General features: G+C 36.7%; 1 protein-coding gene across 1 annotated transcript in view; it reads right to left on the bottom strand.

The window, feature by feature from the left end:
• Positions 1–871: 871 nt before the first annotated feature.
• Positions 872–22,977, bottom strand: part of LOC107160840 (zinc finger protein 239-like) — an 81,440-nt gene continuing 59,334 nt past the window's right edge. The window contains 4 exon segments of the mRNA XM_048797581.1: positions 872–1,080; positions 9,331–13,455; positions 17,796–17,822; positions 21,287–21,355. Of these exon segments, the coding sequence (XP_048653538.1) occupies positions 21,316–21,355 (40 nt within the window). The 3' untranslated portion in view covers positions 872–1,080; positions 9,331–13,455; positions 17,796–17,822; positions 21,287–21,315.

Consider the following 22,977-nt stretch of genomic DNA (forward strand, 5'->3'; position numbering starts at 1 on the left):
GCTATTTGGCCAAACAAACTGGTATTCGGACAGGCACGGTTAGTCAGTCACACACAGGAAGCTTAGACTCAAATACCTCAATGTAAAAGTGGCACAAACTTAGACTGGGTGCTTTGATTCATGAATTAAAGGCAAAAACCAGCACATAAATTGAGCAGATGCAAACTGAGAGATCTAACCTGAGCCTAGAGAATCAGGAGAATCTGGCACAGAGACAAGGTCTTGCTGAGTTGCTTAGGACCTCACTACAATGCTGAGACAAGCTTTAAACTTGCTGTTCTCCTGGATCAGGCCCTGCAAACTGCTGGGATTACAGGATTGCACCATCTTTCCAGCACAGATATTGGATTTTAAGAGAGCAGAATTGGAAATAGAAGGAAATAAATATTAAGCCGATATAAGTTTGATCTTTGTTGTTGGCATGTTTTTGTAACACTCATAGCCGGTGTGTAAATGACTCATGCTGGGTCTTATTTTGTTCAGGTTCTTCATTCTAGAGTTTGTTTCATCTAGCAGTGAGTGCCATGTGACTCACTTCTTAGGCATCTGGCTGTCCCTTTCATCAGTTGCTTCTGTGTAAAAACACAGTTGCTTCTCTATAAAAAGATGGATCCTCATTATTCCAACAAAGTCCTCTGTCTGGAGTGCTAGATGCAATCACACAAACTGCACTAGCACACAAAAGAGAGCTAAAGCAGGAGCCGGGAAGCCAAGGCGGCCAGAGAACTGAGCTCCTGGGGCGCTGGAGCACACTAGTGTGCAGGGACTGTAAGGTTAGACTCCAGGTGAAATACAGAGGAGCACATCCATTAACACATGAAGCCTGTGTGTGATTCCCATTCTGTCAGGGAAACAGCCACAGCAGCAGGGATCACCATCACAAAATGCCACTAGGATGTGACAAAGTTTTATTTCAACCATAAGAAATATACACACTAAAAATTAAAAAAAAATGTGGCATTAGATGACCTTTCATAAACAGACAACTAATCAGGACTAGAGATCAGATTCACTCCAAGTGTGGCTCAGCGGTGAAAGGCTTGCCATACTTGTGCCTGGCCCTGTGCTTGATCCACAGCTCTGCAAAACAAAGAAACAATGCATATTTAAGTATACTGAATTACGTAAATATAGTAAAAACTTGGCAAGTTTCAAATATTGGTCATGATAGAGATAATACTTTTATGTATTATAATAAAATAAGCACTGAGGAATAGAACAATTAACTGACTCTCATACACATATAGCAACAGTATGTTCATGTAAATGTACTTAAATTCAGCTCATCCAGCTGCCATCATTTATGATTTATTGCCTTATTTTATGGGTTGGGGCCTTGACTGCTTTATTCTTTAAAAACTGCATGATTTTTTTTTTTAATTCTGGCAAAGTGCATGTAAAACTAAGTTTACTTTTGTAACCAACTTTAGAGGGTACAATTTTGTATCATTTTGTTTATTCTTTACATATCACTTTTTATATTTTACATGCAGATCCACCAGTTCCCACCAGCAGTTAGTTATTCCTTGTTTCTGCTCCACTTGGCTCCTGGCATTTTTCATCAATTGATTTTCTTATTCTCAAAATAGTATATAATATCACATATAAAATACATGGCACTTTTTTTCTCTGATTCATTTCCCTTAGTGTACTGTTCTCCAGCTACGTCTCCATCGTAATATTTTAGTGCTCTCACTAACCATGATTGCTGGATGTGACTTAAGTTGTATCTCAGAGGTAAAGTGCTTTCCTAGTAGGCACAAGACCCTGAGTTCAGTTCTAGAACTGCCAAATAATATTGCTGAATAATATTACAATGCAGACATACCAATTTTCTATTGTCCATTAATATTGTGTTGTTTTTACCATTGAGTCTCATTCAGTTATAAATACTCATGTGTTAATGAGAACTCATTTGAGCACATGCTTTCAGTTATTTATGGAACTTTTTAGGGGAGGGTTCTGCTTATTTTAGTATTTTATCAAGAAACCACCAAGGTATTTTCCATAGCGAATGCAAGATTTTATATTGTTATCAAAGGGGTCTGGAAACTTTTCTACAATCTTCACATTTTTTTCCTTCATTTCTTAGGTTTATTTTTTTTAAAAAAAATATTGGACAATTATTTGTTCTCAGGACCCAAAACAATGACATTTGTACAGACAAAAGTCACCCCTACTTGTAAGTTATGATATTGAACACACAAGATTTCTGCCAGGGGGTTTTAGCCAGTGACAGGGTAAAACAAATCAGATCTGTAGAGGAAATATAGTTTGTAGGAGGTCAGCTAGACAGTAGAGCTTGATGTTGACTGATCAGTCTCAATAATTTTGTGTGTCCTGGGATGTATACAGTTTCCCTGTAGGTAGGGTTCCTTGCTCTAGGGTGATTCTGAAGGGTACAAAGTGGCAGTGCACTGTAAGAGCCAGAGAAAAGAGGAGGCTGGGCTTTGAACTCAACTGGCTTCTCAAAAACGTCAGTGAGTGCTAAAAAGTGAGTATAAGCAGATCTTCAAAACCACACAAACCAAAACACCTAATGTAATTGTCTTTACTTTCCTTTTTCTTTCTGCACAGAAAAAAATTGTGTATTGCCCTGATTTAATCATTACACAGTGTATACTTATGCCAACATATCAAACTGTATGCCATAAGCATGTTCAATTGTTATATTCCAATTAAAAAGAAAACATTTGAAAAATAGAAAAGCCTTAAAAGAACAGACCTGCTAATGATTCAATTATATTCTCTAAGTAATATCTAGTCATTTTGGACTCCAAATAAAATTGTAATGCTATTCCATTAGTGCTATTGATTAAGAGAAAATAGCAGTTGAATCTTATGGAATATTAAGTGTCAAATTTTCCTATAAAATTATAATTGCAGTTTATATTTTATACAATGAACTGTGAGTAGGAACAATCTACAGTATCTTTAAATAGAGTAGGAACAATCTACAGTATCTTTCAGAGAAGAGAATTATAGCAATTTGACAAATTGGGAACCTGAAGCAAGGAGATCACATAACTTATTCATTCTCTGAAATCTCAATGATGGTACTACAGGAACAACTATATTAATATCATTTAATCTGCAGTTATTTTGATTCATATCACTAATTTAAAATCTATGCATTCTATTGTTTAGAATAAAATTTCACAGAAAAATTTTAAAGTCAAATTTATTTATTTATTTGTGTGTATGTATTTTTGAAGCATATCTAAGGCTCCACTGGTCAGTCTAATTCAAGAACATTTGATTCAGTACTATTTTTATTTTTATTTTTTTAAATAAATTTAGCTGTTATATTTAAGTCCAGAATGATTCTGAGTTAATTATTTATATAATCCCATGTAAAATACATTATCACTCTTTTGCATTAAATATGCAATTTTATTCCTATTTGTGGAAGATGCTATTCTCACTTGAATTAACTTGAGAACCTTGTGAAAAATAAATTTGCCAGAGCTGTACTTTGTGATGCATGCCTGTAATGCTAGTGGCTTGGGAGGCTGAAGCAGAAGGATTATGTGTTCAAAGCCAGTCTTAGCAACTTAGTGAGGCCCTAAGAAACTCAGTGAGTCCCTGTCTCTTAATAAAATATTAAAAGGGTCTAGAGATGTGACTCAGTGTTTAAGTTCCTCTGGGTTCAATCACTGGTATAAAAAAAAATAACAGAGTTGGGCAGCTTATTTTTCCACTGCCCATTTTCTTCCACTGATACATTTCTAGATTTTTTTTTTAATCAGGGATTTAACCCAGAGGCACTTAACCACTGGGGCCAAATTACCAGCTCTTTTTAATGTTTTATTTTGAGAGAAGTTCTTGATAAGTTCCTTAGAGCCTCATTGTATTGCTGAGGCTGGTCTCAAACTAGCAATCTTTCTGTCCAGCCTCCTGAGTCTCTGGGATTAAAGGTGTGCATCACCACGTCTGGCCAAGGAATTCTTTAAAACACTTACTGAGGTTTAAAATAACTATTGTGCTTAAGGTGATAAGATATGCTAATGTCACTAACATGCACCATATGTTATAATTGTAGTTCAAATTTCATTGTTTTGTAAATAAACAATAATTAGCAAGAACAACTAAAAGTAAAATTTTTAAACATTTATAATGTTTCTGTTGCCTATGGAGATATATATATATATATATATATATATATATATATATATATATATATATAAACAAACATAGACATATGTGTATATATGTATGTATACACATATATGTGTGTATATGTGTGTGTGTATGTATGTATGTATATATATATATATAATCATTGCATTCCTTAAACACACATTAATGATATTTCAATAAAGAACAAAAACTAAAATGGCACACAATATTTAAGCTTTATAAGCTTCAATATCTATCTATCCATCTATCTATATCTACATATATATAATATTATTATAAAAATGAAACAAAAAGACAAGCTAAAAGTGTAAGTCTAATCCACCGCCTCTGTTCTTTCTTTCTTTTTTTTTTTTAAAGAGAGAGGGAGAGAGGGAGAGAGGGAGAGAGAGAGAGAGAATTTTAATATTTATTTTTTAGCTATCGGCGGACACAACATCTTTGTATGTGGTAATGAGGATGGAACCCGGGCCGCACGCATGCCAGGTGAGCGCGCTACCGCTTGAGACACATCCCCAGCCCCCCTGTTCTTTCTTTTAGTAAATCATCACAGGGCTCATCTATGAGGGTTCTGTGTTTGGGATTGGGGTCTCTGATAAACTTCATGATTATGGCATGCTTGCTAGGTAGAAAGTTTCTCTGCAAAGGCACAGAAAGCCTGGCTGCTAGGAAGTTTCTCTGTAAAGACACAAGATGCCTGGCTGCTGGAAAATTTTTTTGTAAAGCCATGGGATGCCTCTCTGCTGTAGCAATGTCCCTTATGAAGAAGCTCTGTGTTAGAGTCTTCTCAGTCTCAACCTTGATTTTAGGCATATAATTCCTGGGAATAAAGGAACTTGCTTGCTGGGATAACTACAATGTTTCAATAAGCTCCCTTGTTCCTGGATCTGCCCGCTTAAAAGTTACTTTAGTCAATGAATTTCTTAAGAGCTGCACAAAGCTCCTGACTTTGCATATTGTAACTGTGGAATATAACTGCAGAATAAACAATGTTACTGGTACTCTAAGCAATAAAAATGTAATTATGGTCCTAATTACCTAATGTAACCTATCAGTGTAAATAAACATTGTCACTTGGAAAAAACAGCCATTTTTCTTCCTGCCTCTACATCTTGTTTCTGTGTCCTCTTATTATTTTTCCTAATACTCATTAAGGGTAAATTTTTGTAGGTATATTTACAATTTCTATGGTTTTTAAAATTCAAAAACATGCCATAGAAAATTCCCAACCCCAGATATTATTGTAAAGCAAATTCACTTTGGACTGGAAATCAACTTCTTTTAGTCTGATGAAACAGAACATCCACACACCCTGGGTACATGAGACAGGTTTATTACTTATGGACAGGGAGCAAGGGCATGCAGAAGCTTTGGATTCATTCCAAGCTTGTCCCTGGCAGTCATGAAGGCTCCACACAGAGGATTCAGTTTCATCCAAGTATGCTCCACTTACACCAAAGCTGAAGGACCCCAGGAAGATGTCCACCTTGGGTTTTATGCCCTAGAACCACAACACTCTAAATCATTAAAGGACATACTGATTCTAGGAAAACTGGAATAGAAGTTATGTTGTTCCACTTAGTTTCTTCCTAGCTTATGGTGTTACCTTCTCAGTATATTTTGCAGTTGTCCTGAGAACTACAAGGGATAATGTGGGACTGTGAACAGGGTTGTTCCAAGACAACTTGGAGAATGCTCTTGCAGTCACTCCTGAGGTTACATTGGGTTAACTGGGGTTTAAAGATGATGCTAAGACTGCTGATTGGCAGATCATAGAGGGGGAGATATTTTTCTCTTATACACTGGCATACACACTGGTATCTGATTGTCCTACTCTATTTACATGGGCCCTTAAAGCAGAATACAGAGATGCAGCAGAGGACACAGTCAGAGATATAAGGTATGAGAGGTTCTTTTTACATTACTGCTGGAATTGAAGACAGTAAGTATGTGAGCCAATGACACTATGAAACAAAAGGAAAGTTTTAATTGATTAATTTACTATTGTTATTACTGGTAGCAAGGATTGACCCAGGAGCTGTTCACTACTGATCCACATCTGCAGGCCTTTTTATTTGTAGACAGGCTCTAGCTAAGTTGCTTAGTGCTTCACTTATTTTCTGAGACTAGTCTTAAACTTTCATCCTTCTAGCTCAGCCTCCCAAGCCACTGGGATTATAGGCATGCACCACTCTGGCCAGCCAAAGGTATTTATTATTAAATGATACTAAAAATTGTACATATTCATAGGGTATCACACGATATTTGAATACAATGTGCACATTCTTCAAATCAGGTTAGGCATACTTGTCTCTCAAATAGCTACCATGTCTTAGGGCAAAACTTCTCAAAATAATTTCCCAGATGTTTTAAAATATAGAATATATGATGATAAATGAGAGAAAAAAGTATCTACTGTACATTTTCAGAAAACATTGAAATTTATTGTTTACTTTTTTAAAAGACTTAAATAACTACCAACATATATAAAAAGCTGATTCTGAATGGTTTTATGATGTAAATTTTTAAGTTATTAATTGATGTCCTTGAAGAAAATGAAGGGAACCACCTCCCTATGCATGTATGTCTTAGTATATGCATCTATGTTTAACAGAACCTATGTTATTAACATTAAATAAAGACATATAAAAGTATTTCTATTAAAATAAGAGCTTCTACTTGGTTGAATCTCATACAAACATTTGATAAACTCAGTCAGTATATTCTAAAGCCAAGGAGATGTAAACCTATAATCAATGAATCAATCACCTTTACACACATAACAGCAGAAACTCTTACAATTATCATTAAAAACACACTGTGAAACTATAGGTGAGTCCTCATCATGATACTTCAAACTAAAAAATGACCATGTCATGTTATCTTTTTCTGTTGCAATAACCAAATACCCAAGACTGAGTACTTGACAAAGAAATTTAGTGACCTACAGTTCTGGAGATGCCAGAGTATGGTGCCAGCATCTGCTCAACTCTTTGAGGAATTACGAGTAGGTGAAATCACAATAGTGGGAGCACATACAGAATAGACCACAGGACAGGACAGGGAGCGAGAGAGCAGAGACACCAGAACACTCTGTAAGACAGCCCAATTTCATGGGAACTGATATACTCCAGACATTACCATTTATCCCTTTAAGCATGACCTCTCAATGACCCAGCCACCTTGTGCTTACATCCACACGTCAAAGTTTCCACCTCCTCCAAAACCTTCACACTGGGTGCAAAGCTTCCAGCACATGGAACATTTTTTTTTGAGGGGGGAGGACTTATGTGTCCAGAGAGGAAGGCATGAAGTAATTAATATTCCTGCAGTTGAATTCTATTACCAACCAAATATGAAAATACAAACTACAATTAAAATACAATTTTCTAAGTCAAATATAAAAAAGTTGAAGCTGATCATTTTCATTTATAGAAAGTACAAAAAATGAAAGTGATCTATGGTATTTAATGTCACATACTGGTCCCTGTTGAATATGATTATGGTAGAGGCACAAAGAGGAATCTTTGAGATGGACAAGATTGTATTTTGATGTAGAAGAAGCTGAAGGCAAAAGTGTATATACTTTATAAAATTTTACTTAGTAATTTATGACTGATTTGTACATAAAGCTGCTTTGATGGTTTATTGGTGATTTAAAAATCATTTGTAACAATAAAAAATTACACCTAATGTATATTATCAAGGTGGACATGAAATATATGAAACAGAGCAGGGGTTTTTAGTGGACAATTGCTTCCCATTCTGTCCATTTCTATATTGTAGGGATTCTGATCTTGGAAATATTATAGAGGAACATTCCTCTGGTGAGCAAACTCCTCGGGAGTAACAAACACTATTTTACTACCCTTAGAATGTCCTGCAGTGTTTTTACTAGGAACTAGTAAGATAACGAATACATGTGAACCATCTAGCAGTAATGGCAATGCCCTGCTCTGTTCTATAGTCTTATCAGCCTTGACTTTGATCTCAGGCACATAGCTCCTGTGAATAAAGGAACTTGCTTGCTAGATAACCACAATGTTTCACTGAGCTCTGCTGATCCTGGATCTGCCCATCTAACAGTAACTTCAGACAATGGACTTTCTTGAGAGCTGCACAAAGCTCCTAACATTGCATATTGTAACTGTAGAATGTAACTGCAGAATAAGCCACTTTACTGATACCATAAACTATAATGTAGTTATGGCAGTAATGACCTAATGTAACCTATTGGTATAAATAAATGCAGCTGCTTGGACGAGCAACTACCTTTCTGCTGCATCTTGTCTCTGTTTCTCTTTTTACTTTCCTTATACTGTATTAAAAATAACTAAATTTACCTGCTAAAGGCAAATATCATTGGAGTACATTAACACAGAGCTAAGACATAAACATGAAAGTAGACAAATGAAAAATTCTTTCCACATTTTTAACATGACTAATCTATCAGAAAAACAAGAAAATATGAAATTATGTGAAATCAGTTTGAAATAGTTTTAATTAAGTATAAAATTTACATATAATTTTTCAGAATTATTATTGACAGATCATAACAATCAAGATATATGCATGTGTGCATGTTCATGTTCACAAACACATATAAAACCATACACACACATTTATAACATACGAGGGTATGTGTCTAAACCACCACTCACAAATGATATGACAAATTGTACAAAACCTTATAGAGTACATATTTTACATTTTCCTCATAAATTAGAAATTTAAGATTTTTTTTATACATGCAAACTAGCCTGAATGTGCTGGTGTCTTTGATTATTAGCAAAAAGGGGTTGAAAGCTGGGAAGCACCCAGAGATTATTGCAGCCAAAATTATCAGGAACAATTTGGGATTATTTAAGATACTGGAAAGTGTATAAAAATACAAAAGAGCTCACTAGGACAAGAATTGTTTTGTTGTACTCAGGGGAGGACCTGGGCAGACATGCTGCATTCTCTGGTAATGCCTGTGCAGAATGTGCACCATGGAGCTGCTGGCCTAGAGCATGAGCACCCCCGCTTACACACACACACACACACACACACACACACAGCATCAGGGAGTGACAGGATTGCTGCAAGCAATGATTCTAGGGCTTTGTCATTAGAGCACCAGAAAATCTACCAAGATCTTGACATTTTTGGAGCTCCCTTTCCCAGTCATGTAAGTAAGAAAGGCATACTTACAAGGAGTTACAGGATCCAGCTCAGGTATAAGGAGGTACCAATGTACTGGGAGTTTTCACTTTAAAGCTCTGCCCATCTGAATTCACTGGGCTGAAAATGGTAGCCTGGAAGACACTTAGAAGGCATATGGTAACAATGGACTCATCACTGCCCATCCTGTTAACATTGAAAAGCAGCTTACATCCAAAATCACCAAGGAAAACTTCCAAACTGAAAAGTGCCCCTGTCTGGGGACTTTCTTTATGCAGGAGAATTAACAAATTGACCACATCAAGTGCTTAAGAATCAAATTTGTAGGCCTTAACCTGCACCCAGTGAAGAAAATAACAGGTAATAGATAAGACAGAAATTGCCCAGAACTCCAACCACAGTCTGTGACAGGAAGATGATTCCTACAGCCTCATCACTGGCTGCCATCCTGCCAGTTCCCAGAGGGTCCTGCAGGGGAATGGGAGTTCTGGGCTATCTGTGTCCTGTCAACCAAAATCCAACATTGCCCTCTCTCAAGTGGGAATTGCAAAATTGAACTTAAGGTTTCATTCTCACTAGCAGGTTTCATGATGCTTTAATTAAGAATTAAACCACAAAATGTGTAAAAATCCCTGCTCTAAATGCAGCACATGGTGATTTTTTAATCTTCTCAACATGAAGCAGGGGCTGAGATTACTTTCATGATTACAAGGAGAATTTGGGTACACAGAGGTTAAGTCTCAAAGTCTTACTCTGATTAGGTGCAGAGAGGGGTTTTGAAATTGTCAGTGTTTAAAGAGAGGGTGCCATGAACCACCATGTTTCCCTAAAGCTAGTAAGTGGAGTTCTTCTATTAATCAAGTTCTGTTTTTTTTTTTTTTTCTATTTGTTTTTCTATATTCCTACTATCTTCTAAACTAGTAGTATTTTGGAATTTATTATTGGAAAAAAAGTTTCCCATTGATTATAAATATTTATTCTACATGTGTAATGGTTAATTTGAATTGTCAGCTTCATCAGATTAAGAGATACCTAGGATTAAGAGGATTATGGGTATGTCTATGTGTCTAGAAATGGTTGGCATGTGGGATAGCCAACTGAAATGGAGACCCTCCCTAAGAATGGGCTGCACCAAATATGATGATGACTTGGATGGAATAAAAGTTGGAAGAACAAGGAAGCAGCAGCAGATGCATGGTTGACTTTTTCTTGAATGGGTTCTTGATTGCTGCTACCATCATCTGAGGATATCAGACTCTTGCTTCTTTACTCTTCCAAAGGTGATTCTCCAGAAACCTTTGGTTTCAAACTAGAGTAGCACTGCTAATCTCTCTTGTTCAGGCCCAGGCTTCAACCTCTTGGACTTTGCATCTACTGATTCTTCCTTCCAGCTGTCTGACCTGCAGATGGCCATTGTTGACTATCCACCTTCCAGTAATATAAGCCAATCTTATAAATTATCCTTTTATAATTGTACTTCCTGTTGATTCTGTTCCTCTAGAGAACCCTGACTAATACAATATGCAATGTCAATTATATAAAGGAACATTTAAATATTTTAATAACTGCAAATGCATTGAGTTGGAACTATAGCTCTGAGGCACATGTCCCATGGTGAGTTATGTGCAATGAGACAGGACTGGTTCCACATCTGTAGAGCTACACCCTGACTCATTTATTGTGTGTTAGGAAAACAAGTGCTATCACAGTAATTGTGCCACATTCCCAGGTTATATCCTCAGCTTCGGAACATAAAACATGAAAGATTGTATGGCAGAAGCAAATATTCACTGATTTAAGAAGATAAAAATGTGAGTTAATTAATACCTAAGTAAATTTGTTTCAAGGAAGCAAGGTTAGTGAATGATATTTATAACAGGAGACATTCATGCAAACTGGCACATGTGTGGCATTTGAAAGTTGAAATACTAGGATTTTTTCAGTCATCTGAATCCATATATTTCATAGAATTTGTTGTTTAGAGAAATTTAGGTGATGCTAGTTGTTCACTTTGAAAGTCACTGAATTCATCTGCACAAATATGGGTTAATTAATTGGACTCATTTGCATAATTGGATGTCAATTCATATCATAATTTTGTGAATAAATATGCTCTACCAATATTTACCTCTTACTGACAGGAGGGAGAAACAAAACAATATCCATAAAAAATGTAGAAAAATTCTCACTCACCAATGACAGCAACAGGATAAGATGGTTTGACCTGCTTAAGCCAACATATCTGTAACTCTAAGATATGCCAGGGCTGCTAACATTAATTCTGCAGCAAGTATGATGGGTGAACACAGTACAAAAACCCTTTCAATTATTATAAATCTCTCCAATCCTGCAAGGACACTATTTACAATATGTCACCTTAACAAATGCTGTGAGATTTATCATACAGGTGAAAACCTGTGGTATAAATGCAGGTATGTTTTGTGTAGTAACAGTAAACTGGTATTAGATTGAAGTGGTACTAAATAAGAACATGGGGAATAGGGGGATTGGGAAATTTGATTGTGCAAATCCTGTAATGTAGAGGACACAGACAAAGTTCATTAAGTATCCAGGAAAAGCTCATTGGCATGACTAGGTGTAGGCACACATGGGTAAAAAGCCAAGGAACATAAAGACATAGGGCCCAGAAGGTACAAGATACATGGGGTACATGGTTTCACAGGAATTAAGGTGGTCCTGAGGATGAAGAGTGAACATGAAAAATGTTGAAGCTCACCGGATTGAAAAATTTGTAGAAGATTCAATGCCTCAGAGGCATTCATACATACGTGTGGTGAGAAGTTGTGAATAAAGCTGGGGTATCAGGTCCTGGATTAAGTACTTGTCCAAAACAGGCCCAGAATATGACAAAGAGGTGTATCTAGAGAGACACAATGTTTCTTGGAAGAGACAAATGACAAGAGTATTGAGGGGGGGGAGACAAAGTAGGTAGAGAGCTAAGGAGGCCGTGATGGCCCAAAGTGCAAGAGAAACACCAGGAAAAGCAAACTAAAAGATGTACACTTCTAGATATTAAGACTAAGTATGAGTCTTTACAACCATGTGGTATAACTAAGGGACACAAAACAATACCAGTGGAAAAAAGGAAAAGTGTCTTGATTTAAAACCAGGCACACAGGAAAGAAGTGATATAAAGAGGCATGCAACCAGAAGAAAGGTGGAGGATGGTGGGGTTGGTGGCAATCAGTTTGGAGTTTGATCTTGGACATTTGGTTGTGTAGGACCCAGGAGCTATGGGGATGGACTGAGAGTTGATCTTGGACATTTGGTTGTGTAGGACCCAGGAGCTATGGGGATGGACTGAGGTAATGGAATTGAAAGCAAATAAAAAAGAAGAGAACTGATAATGGGTCTTGGGGTAATGGGAGGAAGAAGGACAGTTCTGAGGTCCCTAGGATAGGCACCACAGAAAAATGAACATTAAATGTCAGGACACAGTTGTGCATGTGAGAGTTGGGATGTGGAATGTCTTCATGGCTGTGAGGGATGGGTGGAAGTTCAGTGTGAAGGCTGCAGCTCAGAATGAAGAACCAAGCATGCTTGAAAATAGGGTATGTGCAGACTCAGTCCTGCTCTGCTGAGGTGTGACCGACAAATACATTTGTACACATACATGGTGTACAACACATGGAGCTTTCATAAGTAGATATTGTAAACTGCTTACCAGAGCCTCTTAATTAACATATCTATCACTTAAGATGTATGTGTGGTGAGGATATTTAAGATCTCACAGCAAATATCAAGTATACAAAAATGTATTATTAACTTCATTCTCCATGTTATACAGCAGATCCCCCAAATTTATCGATGTTAGAATGGAATTTTGTGCACTTTAAACAACCTCCCTGTGTCCCTCACTACCCACCTCTTTACAACCACCATTCCACTCTATTTCTATGAAGTTGATTTATTAGATGTCACATAAGAGAGATCAAACTGTAATCTTGTCTGATTTATGTCACAATACTGTCCTCAGTGTTCACTTACATCAGCACAGGGACAAAATTTACCTATTTAGAAGGCTCAATAACATTCCATTGAACGTTAGTGGACATTCCACATCACCTACACACAGTCATCCACTGGTGGACGCTACGTCTTTCCTTGCTTCTGTCTTGCTTGTTGTGAACAGTACTGCAAGAAACATGGAGATGCAGATGTCTCTGTGAGAGATAAATTATTTTCTTTTAGATGCATTCCAGGGAGGGGGATTGGTGTATCACGTGTAAGTTTTACTCTCAATTTTCCAAGGCACCTTTACGTAGTTTTCCATGGTGGGTGTGTCGATTTACATAATCTCACAAATAACCTGCCCAAGGTTCTCTTTGCTCCATATTACTGCCAATACTTGTTATCTCTGGTATTTTTAATATTAACCCGCCCAAAATAGTGAGGTAATATCTCCTCATATTTTTGAGCATTTTACTGATTAGTGTCACTATGAGCATATTTAATGTATCTACTGAGCACTTTGTCTTTTTTGAAAATATATCTACTCAAGTACTTGACCAAATTTTTGAAAACAAATTTTACTGTGCATTTTAAGGTAAACAAAACAATACCATAAGATAGAGTGAAATTGTCACTACAATTGAACAAACTCATTTATCTCTTATCTCAAATAGATACATATATTCCCCCATGTCAAGAACAGTCATGATCTAATCATGCAACAAAACTCCTAACTGGAATACAGTACCTTTAACATAGTCAATATATCATATACAAGATTTTCTGAATTGTTCACCCTGAGTATTTACTATTTGGTGTGTTTTTACCTACAGCCATGGGTAGGTAGATTTTTATATGGATTTCATGTGGAGCCAATTTCTATGAAATTGATGTCTCCAGGAAAGTCAAGTCTTCCCAAGTTTATGTGCCAACTTGACTATTCTCAAAATGTGAATGTTTGAGCAGTACCCTAGGCAGCTCCATATGCCCAGGGAGTCATATGTGACCTGAAGGCAGGAATAAAAAAATGCATAGGGAGAGAAATCTCTAATAGTAGGAATGTTTGAAGAAGCACTCAAATCCCAGAGCTGGGATTAAGCTGTCACAAGACTTTCTATCACAAGAAAGTTTCTCCATGGTTTCTGCCTGGGTATGTTGTCCCCTGTTTGCAGTCTAAACCTACAACCTTATTTCTCCCCCTGCATTTGTCTAGTGACTTCCCATTCTCCTGAGTACCAGTATGCTGTGTTTATCAGAAATAGTTGTATGAAGCAAATTTAGTCTATGCTGAGGTTGGTCTTTAGGTTTTCTGCAAAGGAATTTCTAGTTCTTTCTTTTCTGGGTTGAGTTCACTGCTGCCTATGCCTTTATGTCCATTTTCATAAAATTTTGAAAGTGTTGACCCTGTTATAGAAATGCATTACCTTCCCATTGGATGTGGTGTGTCTCCCAAGGTTTTTCTATTGGAAGCCTGATGTCCAGTGTTGCAGTGTTAAGAGGTGATAGGGCCCTTATGAGGCAAGGCCTGTTGGAGGTGACAGGCCTTTGAGAAGTTTGCCAATTGAAGTGATCAAGATAATTCTTTTGGGCCCCTGGCTAATTCTGAAAGGGGTGTTATAAAAGACAGAACTTCCCCTAGTCTACTCTTTACCTTCGAAACTCACATGTGATTTCTCTCACATACATTTCTACAATGATGCCAGTCACCCCCTTATGACAGCACAGGGCCACTCAGGAATTGAGCCCATGTGGGTGGCATACTTGTGAGGGCTCAAAACTATGAAATAATGTTCTTCTTTCTGTAAAGTACCCAGTCTCCTGGGTTTTGTCATAGAAGAAGACAACAGGCTAATACACAAGCCTTTCTGCTATATTCAAGTGAGATGAGAAGACTCTTGCCTCTTGAGTAGGAGGTCCCAATTCCATACTCCCTCCATGATTCTGATTTCAGCTTCCTCACATCATATTTTATTTCACTTTGATCTACATTCTTATTCTGTATTTTTAAACAATAAAGTTTGGGGCACAGCTGTCCCAATGTCAATATGAACACACAGAACCTAGACCTTTTACCAATCCTACAAGCACAATCTGGAGATAAGGCAGTGATACATTACAGGGCACAATGACTGTGACATGGTCATAAGAATGCAACAAATTTCCTGGGCACAGTGGTTCACACCTGTAATCCCCACAACTCAGGAGGCTGAGGCAGAAGGATCATGAATTTGAACACAGGCTCAGCAACTCGGTGAGGCCCCAAGAAACTCAGTGAGACACAGTTTAAGTAAAATACAAAATAGAGTTTGGTGTGTTGTTCAGAGGCTAAGTACCCCTGAGTTCAATCTACGGTTAAAAAAAAGGTGGGGGGGGGCAAGTTTAGAGTTGGCTTTAGCTTTAAGTCATGATGATGTATTTCAGAAAAGAATTATCCAGGATGTTGGCAATCAATATTCATCATGGATGAAGCATGGAATGATTAATGAAACCCCTCAATGGCCCATCCATCACTTCTCTTTTGAAGTCTGTACAATTGGCTTTAAGGGCCTCTCTCCATGTAGGTTGAAGACTTCAGGCACAGTATTTTCCTTGGATCTCCAAAACCTTTGATGTGTTGGGTGTTGTTCTTCCCTTGCTGAAGTCTCAAATCCCTCTGCACTAAAATGTTTTCTTAAAGTTGATGTTATCCAAGGCTCTTCATTAGCATAAACCACCTTGAACCAACAGTCCATAACAAAAACAGCAAATTCATTCTCCTATGTTTGCATACATGGGAAATGAAGAGAATTATCTTTGAACAAAGCCCATCATTTTCTTTCAAAAGTAAAACGACACTAAAAAAAAAAATGTTCTTTGTTTGGGCCACTATTGTCCTGGAACATTTTTTAAAAATCCTTATGTGCCTTAATGCTGCCATAAAATCACATACAAACCACGCCCCCATCTTTAAAGTACAAGCCATGTGGTTGCTATCATGTTTCGGGGCTGCAGCAGAAATATTTTATGATTGGGGAGTGCCATTCCTGAGAGATGGATTCTATTGGTTTATTGTTTATTCAGCCTTTGAATGTACCACATGTCCAGTTTCTTCGTACAACTTTTTGATATTTTTGGTTGAAAATTAGATCTATAAATATATTAATATGGCAGCCCTTCAGTCTCAGAATGAATTCCTACATCTCCAGGTTTCTGTTTATATTCACTTTTTTTTTTTGAGGGGTGTACCAGAAATTGAATTCATGGGCACTCAACCTCTGAGCCACATTCCCAGCCTTATTTATATTTCATTTAGAGGCAGGGTCTCACGGAATTGCTTAGCCCCTCACCCTTGCTGAGGCTGGCTTTGAATCATTATCCTCCAGCCTCAGCCTCCCAAGACAATGGGATTTCAGGTATGGTCACTGCACCTGGCTCTATTCATATTCTGAATACCAGAATTACCTCTTTGCTTTATCAACTATTTTTCCCCATGTTACATTTTTAAATGGTTGCAGTATTTCTAACTTTTCTCCAAGAACTGGATGGCAGTTCCTAAAGATTTTGCTTTCTCTATGTGATCATTTCATGAGAGAAGAAAGAAGAAAAGTGCAACTTGACAAATAAAAAAATAACAACAAAGATGTAATTTTAGATTTGTAATAAATATCTTTTTAGATCTAAAATGTCTGTTATCACCATCAATCCTAGCTGGTGACCTAATGCTGGCTTCACAAAATCTGACTATTAAAAAATTAAGAAACCAACAAAGAAAGCATACAAACACACAAAAGTACCATCTCAAAATCTGTGACCTTAAAGGTTCATGGGAAGAGAGAGAGGCACTGAAATTGTTTATTCTTATATAGGAGACATACAAGGGAAGATTCCACAAAACATTCTATCCCCCAAATGGCAAAGGAGTAAGATTATAAAGGAACAGATGAGTGTAACTCAACCTCAGTGGATAACACCTAATTCTGGAGCCACACCTTGTTTTCCGAGCTAGGGTAATACCCAAATTACTGTGACCTGGCACTACTGTGCCAGACTAAAGACAATATGTTCAGAACCTGGTGCATCAGGACTGAAAGGGATCTTGTATCCAGGGCAGCTCCTGACATATTTCCCTTTTCTTAAAATTTAAAAAAAAAAGGCAACTGGGAATTTATGTTGTAATCACTAGACTCTTGTTCTGAGAAGATCATGACCTACTCTTGAGATATAAATAAAATTAGTAGAAAACATATCATCTCAATAATATACTATATAGAATGTTTCAGCATATTTAGGATTAAGGTCATTTAATTAGCTTTGGAAGATCCAGGTTATTATGATTACTCTGCCAAAAACTCATCAGAAGATTTTTAATCTTTTCCCAATTTTATTTGGAAGCATTCTGTTTGGCCATAGTAACACAGACATTTTTATTTGGCATAGCATTTAAGCCTTTCCGCAAATCCTAGAGCAGAGGGGTCATTTGCATTACTCATTACAGTGGCTTCTAGAACATTTAACTTAGTTTCAATCCTTCCATTAGCACTTACCTGACTATGAAGGTTCTTGGAAGTAATTTAAGTCAAATTATTAAGAAAATTTACATGTTATAAGTTTTAAAACATAGCCACAGAAGATGTAGTATAGGAACAATGAATATTTTAAGTAGTCACTTCATTGATCATGAGATTAAGAACTTGCCTAGGTCTGGTTAATTGGCATGCACCTGTTTCAAGGCCTGAATTTTAACTTCAGCATGCTAGCTGGCAACAGGACAAAGAGACATTGATGAGGATCAATGTCCTTTTCATCCTACTATAAAAAGTGATACAATTAGGCAAGTTGTACCTTTTATAGGTTACAGAATATTTAACCATCTTTCCAATTCTCACATTTAAGGAGTCTTTTAGTTCTGACAGTAATGTAAACACTCTGAAGGTAGAAGTCAAACATCAAAACATCCTTTTGAGTGCTGTCTCACTGAAAATTCAGGTTTCTAAGAGTTATGTCATCTTCATGTCATTGTAGGAGACCATTTCTAGACACCTTATGTTATATTGACAATACATAGGCCAAACCTATCCATTTAGAAAATGTGCCAATTTCTATTACAGAATTATTAGGGCAATAATACATTGTTGGATATTTTATGTAAATAACTGGCCTATATAGAAAATTTCTATTTCAACTATCTTTCTATTTTGACAATTATATATATATATATAGTCTTAATTTGTAAGGATCAGCATAATTGGCTTGTTTAGGGTTATCATATACTGTCTTTTTCTCAAAAGATACTGCCAGACAGCCTGATTACCATAAGATCAACATATAGCTATAACTGACGATTACAATCAGTAAAATTCATCTAGTTGCATGCCTAGACTTTCCAGTCTTCACTGCAAGGAACATCAAAGGTGGACCTGAGGGGCTGTGTTTGTGGGTCAGTGGTAGAGCACTTGCTTAGCATGTACAAGGCACTGGGTTCAATTCTTAGCACCACATAAAGATAAATAAAATAAAAGTATTGTGTCTAACTACAATGTGTGTGTGTGTGTGTGTGTGTGTGTTTATTTTTCTTTGAGGGTGGACTTTAGAAATGGGTCCATGGATGTTTGTTCATAATTTTTACTTACCTGACAAGCCCATGAAGCTGCATGGCTGTAAACTATGCAGCTGGAAATTTATCTTCCTGTGTGAGGTTTTTCAACCTTTCCACAATGACCAGTTTAAACTCTTTTGAAATTTGATTTAACTTACTAATCATGTTCAGAAGAAGTAAGACTCCCAATATCACAATTAAGAAAAATTTAAAAAATATTTTGTAACATCTATTATGTGTCGTGGGGTTCTCTTTTCCCATCTTTTTATTTAATAAAAATTGAGTAGAGGCTTGGCATAAGCCATAGTATCATTAGTTTTAAGTTATACAGGCAATGTTTAATGTAGTACAAGTATTTAAATAATAAGAAAAGATTTATTATCTCTAGCTGGTTGTGAAACTTGACAGAAGTTATTTAATGGGAACAAGGTAAATAGAAACTTACCCTTTACTAAATGTATGACTTGATTTTGACTTTAACAGAATTACCAAAAATAAAGAATACAATAAGTTGTATATAAATATTTGCAGGCTGAAATTAGCTCTAGATTAACTTAAATATTTATCTTAATTTGGAAAGAAGCAAGAGACAAGAGATATTAATGTAGTATTGGTGGTCTTTACTAGGGACATGAGAAATATATAGACATCTATCCAAAATAGGAAGTACATATGTTAAATAAGCCTAGAGAAGATATTTTGTTTATTACAATTAATAAAGAATGAAATAGAGAAATGAACAGTCTTTTATCTATGAATCCATGAAAAACTGGCATTATGGTTATCAACTTAGTGCTGACCTAAGTAGGGGGAATTAGTATCTCAAATGTTAATGGGTAAAAACAAGTCCACAATGTGGTTTAAGACAGTGATCTAATTTAGAATTTATATGACACTGAGCTAGCAATAACATTTTTAGGGATCTATTACAAATAATCTTTGTGCATTAAAAAAAAAACAGTTGTATGAACACCCTTAATACCTTATTTAATGTAGTAAAATTAGCTAATAATTATGTATAATTATGGTTTTAATAATTTTAAAATATCAATGTATGTAGGACATTGTCAGATATTATTAAAGTTGAGAAAAGGTCTATTATGTTAGCTTTTTTATTGAAATATGCTATTGACTATTGAGCTGATTTATTTATGGCTGTTTATCTAATATTTTAGGCATAACTATTTTCAGACTTTTTTTTTTTCCTTTCTTTTTCAGTAATAAACTGTTGCCAGGTGCTTGAAGTAAGGCCCTGTTTTAATGTTAAGGGGGTTTCAAAATCTGTAACTTAGGAGCAAACATTTTACCCAGGAAATTTATTTCTCTTGGAGCTATGACTACCATTTTAATCTCTGCGTTTGTCTTTCTGTTTCTTCATTTGGGCTGCATTTAACTATGCTGTAACATCTAAACTTGGCTAGAATTATGTTCACCTTTGTAAATCCCTTGGAATATCTAGGACTAACTGGAGATAAACACATCTTTTCAAATGGGTGGCCCCCTATAAGTTGAAGGTACTGTATTATCTTTTTAAAGTCTCTCTATGAAAAATAGTAGAATTTTTCTAAAGACTTACTAAAATTATGATTTTTTAAAAACTCTTTAAATTGTTTTTTTAGTTGTAGTTGCACACAAAATATTTCTATTTTTATGTGTTGCCGAAGACTGAACCCAGTGCCTCACATGTGTGAGGCAGGCACTCTACCATTGAGCTACAGCCCCAGCCCCTAAAATTATATTTTAGGCATTTTGTTTATCTGTTAGATACCAATCTGTCCTGGAGAACTGTCTGCTCCAAACTGTCAGGCTTGTCCCTATTCTGTGTTAGTGGGACATGGTTAAGATAAATCTCCTTTAAAACTGTTTTTAAGATGGCCTTCTATTTCATTGTTTAGCCAAGTGCTAGCATATTTCTCTAGGTAAGATTAGACATCTGGCATACATTCTGAAACCCTACAGTACATTTATTTGGACCTTTTAAAAAATCTCTCTCAATTTGTTTTGGTCTATATTAAGTTTTAGAGGTTCCTTCAATCTTTCAATTTTTTAAGCCCTTCTTTGATGATAGTAGTTGAGGCTAGATATGAAAATTAGATACTTTTTATTGATTATTGTAATTTCCCAGAATATAGACTAGCTGATTCATCCTAACAATTTAAGTAGAACCCCCCAATCTCTGAGAGAATGTCTTAAAATATCTCTATATCTCAGAATATTATCCTTTAAGTAGGTGTCATGTACAACATTAATTTGGAGAACACTAATCCTTATAACCTCTTATAATTACTATAGTACCTCTGCAACTTTTCTTAATAAAACAGCTATAAAAAGTTTCTAAGAACCTGGTGAGGGATAAAAATCAGATTTTTTTTTTTTTTTTTTAGTTTGAGAACACATACAGGCAGGAACGTGAAACTAAATTTTGCCTGAAAAGGATATCTTTTGTTAGTATTTACAGGTGGGCATTCTTAAGTAAAATGTAGGCTCTGTGTAGCTTCCGGAGCAGCCCTGTGTGAAACAGAAAGTACAGGTTAATGGTTGCAAGCCAGGACCAAAAAGCCCTGTTTGAAACCTTGTGTATCCGCATGTGCTATTACCAGCAGATCTGGCCAAACCCCATGGTAGCTTGGCGTGTACTGTCTGCTTTTGCCAGTGGTTGTCATGGTGAGAAAACAGCATATGGCCAGTGGGCATGGCCATTGCCAGCAGCTGTGGCTGCACCTGACACTGTGGCAGTGCAAGAAATGGGTTCTCCCTACTGGGGCGGGCTTTGCATCCACATTCACCCCATGGGGGCTGGGCTTGTTGCCCACCATAGGGTCCTGCTCGGGGTAAGTGCCCTGGAAACTTCCCCAATGGGTCATACTCCCTTCAATCAGTCTACCTTCCCCCACCTGTAGTCCCTCTGCGACCCACATCTTGTGGCACTTCGCCATTCTCCCAGGGTCCGGGAGGTTGAAGCGGTAACCTTGTATTCCCCTGGCTAACGGGCCAGTTGGCATGAGGCAGGAGAAGCGGGGCTGATGGTCATGGCTGCAGCTGCTGACTCCAGCTTGGGTTTGCCCTGTGACCCCGCCCTTGTGTTTGCTCCCCAAATTTTCCCAGATGTCCAGGTCTTACCTGGTGTGTTCCTGCTTGGGATACTGCCAGGGAAGTGCCAACAGTTTATGCTGGTGCTAGTGGGCCTGTGATTGGATGGCCATGCCAAAATTTTGTCATTTCCCACTCTGTGAACTGTGGAGCCAGGGTAAGTGGATAGTCTTCTCTCAAAGGACCATCTCCCTGCATTTTGTTTCCTTAGTGCTCACTCTCCTGGGAGCATCTCAAAAATTCTTTTAACATAAAAAAATGCGCCCCTCAGCAGATGATGCCACCATTACCAAATTCTAAGGCAACGTGTGCCCAGTTAAACTAGTGTTTTCAAGTGGCAGAATTATCTGGCGGCTCCACAGGGGGCAGCGGTCAAAGCCCTGCATCTGTCCCAAAACAGCTGGAAAAAATAAATGCCTCTTTAAAAGTAGAAAAATCCACCCCCCCACCTTGTAACAATCTTACCATTAAACAAACAAACAAAAACCAACAACAATAAAAAACAACTTTTCTTTTGTTTTCTCACTCTCCAAGTGTGGATTCCTGACATATAACTCAGAAAATCTTTACCTAATATTTCAAAATACAAAAATTTTTAAAAAAATCTATAAATCACTTTTCCCATGGAAGAGGGCAAAACTTAGCAACATATTCCTTATCATCTTAATTTCTGTGGTAGTTTGAATTTTCTAATTTCTCATTTTTTATGTCTATTTATTTTCCCCAGAGTTGCAGAAAGTAAAATTTTTGCTGTTTCTAAAGGAAAAAAAAAAAAAAAATCCAGATATTATAAGTTTAATGTTACATCGTTTTTCTTCTAATTCACTTATTTTCTCCAACTTAACTGATAATACCCTGAAATCCTAACTGGGCTTAACTTCTGGAGAAAAATACCAAACCCACTAAATTTCTAAAATTTATGCTGGAATCCCAATCGGGCCTCCATTTATTGCCATCTACCCTAACTGGAGACTGAATTCTGGCTTCACAAAATTCGACTATTCCAATAACTTAAGAAAACGACAAAAAAAAAAAAAAAA

Source organism: Marmota marmota, unplaced genomic scaffold (genome assembly GCF_001458135.2).
Source record: "Marmota marmota marmota unplaced genomic scaffold, marMar, whole genome shotgun sequence".
Taxonomy (NCBI): Eukaryota; Metazoa; Chordata; class Mammalia; order Rodentia; family Sciuridae; genus Marmota; species Marmota marmota.